At 48.0% G+C, this 6,000-nt stretch overlaps 1 protein-coding gene across 1 annotated transcript; it reads left to right on the top strand.

The window, feature by feature from the left end:
* Positions 1 to 317: 317 nt before the first annotated feature.
* Positions 318 to 2,368, top strand: PDI1 (protein disulfide-isomerase precursor). The gene is made up of 3 exons (XM_024468495.1): positions 318 to 414; positions 549 to 923; positions 977 to 2,368. Exons 2-3 carry the CDS (start codon positions 574 to 576, stop codon positions 2,148 to 2,150), a joined length of 1,524 nt encoding a protein of 507 aa, XP_024322706.1. The 5' UTR covers positions 318 to 414; positions 549 to 573; the 3' UTR covers positions 2,151 to 2,368.
* The last annotated feature ends 3,632 nt before the right edge of the window (positions 2,369 to 6,000 follow it).

Genomic DNA, 6,000 nt, shown 5'->3' with positions numbered 1-6,000 from the left:
TACTCCGTATACCGGAAGGCAAAACCTCGAACCGACCCATCCGTTATAGGCAGTGGTTACTGTAGGACCCTTTCTCCGCGACGCCGAGGCGACGGTGTAGTTAGTATACTATCGGTATAAATACTACTGAGCTGGTTTAAGGTTAAGGCGGCTACCGCCGTGGTAGGTAAGGTACGGTACAGCCTGGTGTACAAAGTGACCTCCCAAAAGACACGCTGTCCATAGGTTTCTAAGCACTTAGCGAGTTCCGTCTCCGTACCCAGATAAAGACGGCCACATCTCCACCTCTCGCCGAATCTTACAATTCAACAATCACATTCTCTTCTTTATTTGTCTTGGTCAAAGCAAGTTTGCATAGCTTGCAATTGGGTTCACAGCTGAGTCGAGAAGAAGACGACTATCAATATCCAACATGTAAGCATCTCTGCCCCTCTATCTATACACATGCATTTGGCGGTATTCCCGCTATCACCGCCCCCCAGTCCCGCCACCTTCCCCAGCTTCCTATTTCTCCACGTTGAACCATTGCTAATTATCGTTGCCACTAGATTATCAATAGAACGACCGCCCACAATGTTCAACTTCAAGAACGTGGCCTTCGGCCTCATCGGCGCTGCTGCCATTGCTTCGGCGTCTGATGTCCACGACCTCAAGACCGACACCTTCCCGGCTTTCATTGCCGAGAACCCGCTTGTGCTTGCTGAGTTCTTTGCACCATGGTGCGGACACTGCAAGGCTCTTGCACCAGAGTACGAGGAGGCCGCTACCTCCTTGAAGGAGAAGGATATCAAGCTGGTCAAGGTTGACTGCACAGAGGAGGCTGAGCTCTGCCAATCCTACGGTGTTGAGGGTTACCCAACCCTCAAGGTCTTCCGCGGGCCAGAGAGCGTTGCCCCATACTCTGGCCCAAGAAAGGCTGATGCGTAAGTTATTCTCATGGCCACCCGGGCAGAAATGCATACTAATGCCCTCTTAGGATCACATCTTACATGATCAAGCAATCCCTACCAGCTGTGTCTGTTCTCGACACCGAGAATCTTGAGGAGTTCAAGACCGCCGACAAGGTTGTCGTTGTTGCTTACGTTGATGCCGAGGACAAGGCATCTGCCGAGATCTTCACCGCTATTGCGGAGGCTCAGCGTGACAGCTTCCTGTTCGGCACCACCACTGATGCGGCCCTGGCCAAGGCCGAGGGTGTCACCGCCCCAGCCGTTGTCCTTTACAAGAAGTTCGACGAGGGCAAGAACACCTACACCGAGAAGTTCGTCTCCGAGGACATGGATACTTTCATCAAGACCTCCGCCACCCCCCTTGTTGGTGAGGTCGGCCCAGAGACCTACGCCGGCTACATGGAGGCCAAAATCCCCCTTGCCTACATCTTCGCCGAGACCGCCGAGGAGCGCACTGAGCTCGCTGAGCTCCTGAAGCCCATTGCCGAGCAGTACAAGGGTGTCGTTAACTTCGCCACCATTGACGCCAAGTCCTTCGGTGCCCACGCCGGTAACCTCAACCTCAAGGTTGACTCTTTCCCCGCATTCGCCATCCAGGAGGTCGCCAAGAACCAGAAGTTCCCCTTCGACCAGGAGAAGCAGATCACCCTCGCCGATATCACCACCTTCATCAAGAGCTTTGTTGATGGCAAGCTTGAGCCAAGCATCAAGTCTGAGCCCATCCCCGAGGTTCAGGAGGGTGTCACCGTCGTCGTTGCCCTGAACTACGATGAGGTTGTCATCAACAACGAGAAGGATGTTCTCCTTGAGTTCTACGCCCCATGGTGCGGTCACTGCAAGTCATTGGCTCCCAAGTACGATGAGCTTGCCGCCCTCTACGCTGCTGATGCCGATGTCTCCTCCAAGGTCACCATCGCCAAGGTTGATGCCACTGCCAACGACGTTCCCGATGAGATCCAGGGCTTCCCTACCATCAAGCTCTTCCCCGCCGGCTCCAAGGATGCCCCGATCACCTACAGCGGAGCCCGCACCCTTGAGGACCTTGTTAAGTTTGTCGCCGAGAACGGCAAGTACAAGGCTTCCGTCGTTATCCCAGAGCCAGTTGAGGAGGTTAAAGAGGCTGCTGAGGAAGCTGCCGAGGTCGTTGAGGAGGCCACTGGGGCCGTGAAGGAGGCTGCTGAGGAGCATGATGAGTTGTAAGCGTGATGGGGAATGAATCTTTTTAATAGCTGTAATATACATATGCCTTAAGCTCGCGTGTGAACTTTGGATTTGAGACGAAAGGTAATCTGCCACAAAATTGCTACAAATAAATTGTACCTTGATGACACTGTTTTGTTAAAACCAACACAGGTGGGACTGTGACCCCTGTGAAATACTGTGCCCCCCTTGACAATACTCCGTAGAGCAATTTAGCAACTGAATTACTGTCGCACTTTTAGCGTGTGACAGTAACCAGGGCCCCTGCCCCTCTATTCCCAAATTAGCGCTAGGCTCTCTAGGCCAAGAAATTGCCATATATGGCAATATCAGGTTGAAGGCGCCTATACCCCGCCATTACCACTATGCCCGTCGACCCTAACGATTAGCAGGGCTCTGCCTACTGCCCTTAATGAGGCACTCGGAAGCCCTCGTCGCGAGCTACCATGAGGCGCTTGGCAATCCGCTTCTAAAACGCTTCGTTAGACTAGTGGCCGGCCGTATGCGGCCTGCTGCTCGATGCAGAGCCGCACGACAAAGAGCATGTCCTTGGCGGTCATACGGTTTTGACCGGCGGCGCTAGTGGCACCATTGTCGTCATTGTCATCCTCCTAGGTTAGAGGCTAGCTAGGCCCTTTAGGGGAGAAGGGGAAATCTACAGATAGGATAGGCGAGTACCTTACGGGCGACGGCCCTTTTTTTTAGACGGTTGTGGCACTCTTTGATAGGGTGCTGGCCTAATTTTACATGGGTGATTTGTGGGCCATATGATGCTCGCCAGACCAGTCCAGGACTAGTTGCCCAGTACAATATCTCCCCCCGTAACAGTATTCAACACTATGATAGGCCTCTCAAGCGATAACCATGGCACCAAATATCCTTCAAAACTGTGCTCTATGAGAGAGTATGGAAATAGCTTATAGTATCATCATTATGACAGGATTGTTTCGAAACTATTCCATATAAATTCAATACAATATCGTTCCTTATGTACGAACATACACATGTGTAAGGATGCCTCCGTACCTAGATACTCGAAGAACCTGTCTCAGAACTGTTACGGTCACTACAAGCATGGAATCTGACTCGGTGGGGTTTCGAACCAGTAGAGGAGCATATAGCGAGTTACACTATAGTGGGGGACGGTAAGTGTATAGGGTTCAGGGCCGATGCAGACCTGTTGCGGTGGAAGGTTCAGGGCTAGGGTTGGGATAACCGAGTCGGGCCCATTTCGGGAGTTAAGGAAACAGACTCAACGGGGTTCCCCCTTCATCTTTTTTGTATCCTTCATAGTAGACCTATAGGATAGCATCCGTTTAGCCTCCGACTCGCACTCTCATATGCTATTACTGTGAGCTGGGTGCCCTGTGTCCTTACAACTATAGTGTAACTCGCTATGTGCTCCTCTACTGGTTCGAAACCACACTGAGTCAGATTTCATGCTTGTGGTGACCGTAACAGCTCTGAGGCGGGTTCTTCGAGTATCTAGGTAAGGAGGCATCCTTACAAACATGGACATCACAAATAAGAAGGCGTTGTCCTCCATCTGCCTTCGCACGTGTTGCTGGCTCGAACACGCATTTTAACCATTCAACTCCATGTAGATTGCTTGTCCATCCTGTCTTGTTTGCAGAGAAGTGCCATTTATTGATAACATCCCGTGGAATCTAGCTTTGTAGAACGTTAAGACCTTTGAATATGATAAGAGGGTCAATGGCCGTGCCATCCATACAGAAGCATTCAACTGCAGACACCCATTCTTGACGGCCTTGGTGTGCTTGATGGCGTGTACGGAGCATAGAATCAACAATGATTTGAGTACATTCCATAGTTCCAATCCAAAAGCCGGTCTCATCCATGTTATACACGTTGTGTTCTTTGATTTCGAGACGTGTCACAAGGTCCTTGTACGTGTCGAACCATCCTACTACCATGTCATACTGACATTCGTTGCACTCAGTTTGCTATCAAACTCAAGAGCAAACTTGGAAATCTCCTCCTCAAACCTACAAGTCACTATACATATTTTGGCTTATCACACCAACAACAAGAGCAATACTACTCAACGATTGCTACAACCATCTATGATTCATTACATGTCATCGCTCTTTAGTTACCCACAAGATTGGTTAAGTTATGACATAATTTGTCTGTGACATAATTTGTCTATGACATAATTTGTCTATGACATAATTTGTCTATGACATAATTTGTCTATAGGGGTACTCTGACCTTGGACCTCCTTTTACTTCCTATAGGCTACGAACCTAAGAGATGGTTCTATGGGATTCTCTTACGTCGACTACAGTTACCAAGCCTGGTAAGTCATGGAAAGTCTTGGAAAATGAGAGAACTACACTCCTTTAGCATAAATAGGATTGCCCTTTCCTTAAGAAAGGGCAAGCAGACAATACAGTAAATCAACTATCACATACTTCCACGTCTTTTCCAAGCTTCCAAGCATTCATCTTGTTACTCCTTGTTTCTGAAAAGTCAGTGAGGTGTTAACCTCTGACTTACCCCTGAGTTCCCAGACTTGTCATACTGACATTCGTTGCACTCAGTTTGCTATCAAACTCAAGAGCAAACTTAGAAATCTCCTCCTCAAACCTACAAGTCACCATACATATCTTGGCTTATCACACCAACAACAGAAGCAATACTACTCAACGATTGCTGCAAACTCTTCTACTACATCTGTTTATGCTACATACATCACGGCATATCATTTGGACACTCATTGAACAAGTTATTAAGAAAATCTCCTCCTTAAGGGGGTGGGCCAATACTACCACATGGCATATCTCTACCAACTAGAGGCCTAGGAACATGAACGATAGCTCTAGAAGCTTCTACAACCCTCTATGATTCATTACACGTACTGTGACCTTGGACCTCCTTTTCACTTCCTATAGGCTAGGAACCCAAGAGATGGTTCTATGGGATTCTCTTACGTTCACTACATGATTAGCAAGCTAGTTGTGGGTCGCACTTGATTTCTAATACATTTACCAAGCCTGGTTAGTCATGGAAAGTCATGGAAAATGAGAGAACTACACTCCTTTGGCATAAATAGGATTGCCCTTTCTTTAAGAAAGGGCAAGCAGACAATACAGTAAATCGACTAGCACATACTTCTACGTCTTTTCCAAGCTTCCAAGCATTGATCTTGTTATTCTCTGTTTTTTGAAAAGTCAGTGAGGTGCTAACCTCTGACTTACCCCTGAGTTCTCAGACTCAACATTTGTTGCAACTTGTCTAAACCACTTCACCACATCATACACCTGATTGCTGCGTTGTGGAATAGTCTAAGCTACAACCCTTTGGCTCTGTTTCCTAAGACAGTGTGTTGTCTTAGTAAATTCATCCCTTCCTTGGGTGGCTAGATTCTCATATCTGGTGCACCCACCATTACACCTTGTCTGCTTCAAGCTTCAACTATTTCTATAGCAGCACTCGATACTACAATGGAGGACGACCAAGCTCCTACAACTACTGCTGAACAGCAGATGCAACAACTGTTTGCCTTTATACAAACTATAGCAAACAAACTTGAGAATTTGGAAAACACCTTTCAAGCCAACACTTCAGCAACACAATCTTCAACTCAGACACATCATACAGAGCTTCCCACAGCTCCTCTGGCTATTTCGAGTACCCCAGGTGCACTTCCTAAAGTGCAAACACCAGATTTATACCATGGAGACAGGAGGAAGTTGAAGGGATTTCTTATGCAACTGGACATCTACTTCACCCTCAGGCCTCATCAGTTCACCTCAGACATTCAGAAGATCTATTTCGCTGCCAGCTACCTCCGTGGATCTGCATTCAACTTCTTTGAGCCATATCT

This window comes from Pseudogymnoascus destructans (assembly GCF_001641265.1).
Source record: "Pseudogymnoascus destructans isolate 20631-21 unplaced genomic scaffold scaffold_15, whole genome shotgun sequence".
Taxonomy (NCBI): Eukaryota; Fungi; Ascomycota; class Leotiomycetes; order Thelebolales; family Thelebolaceae; genus Pseudogymnoascus; species Pseudogymnoascus destructans.
This window is presented reverse-complemented; position numbering and strand designations above follow the sequence as displayed.

Bases quoted from the DNA above. Each gene is read 5' to 3' on its own strand.
- PDI1 (XM_024468495.1), top strand. From the start codon at position 574: ATGTTCAACTTCAAGAACGTGGCCTTCGGCCTCATCGGCGCTGCTGCC. The intron at 924-976 runs GTAAGTTATTCT...ATGCCCTCTTAG, and splicing joins GGCCCAAGAAAGGCTGATGC to GATCACATCTTACATGATCA.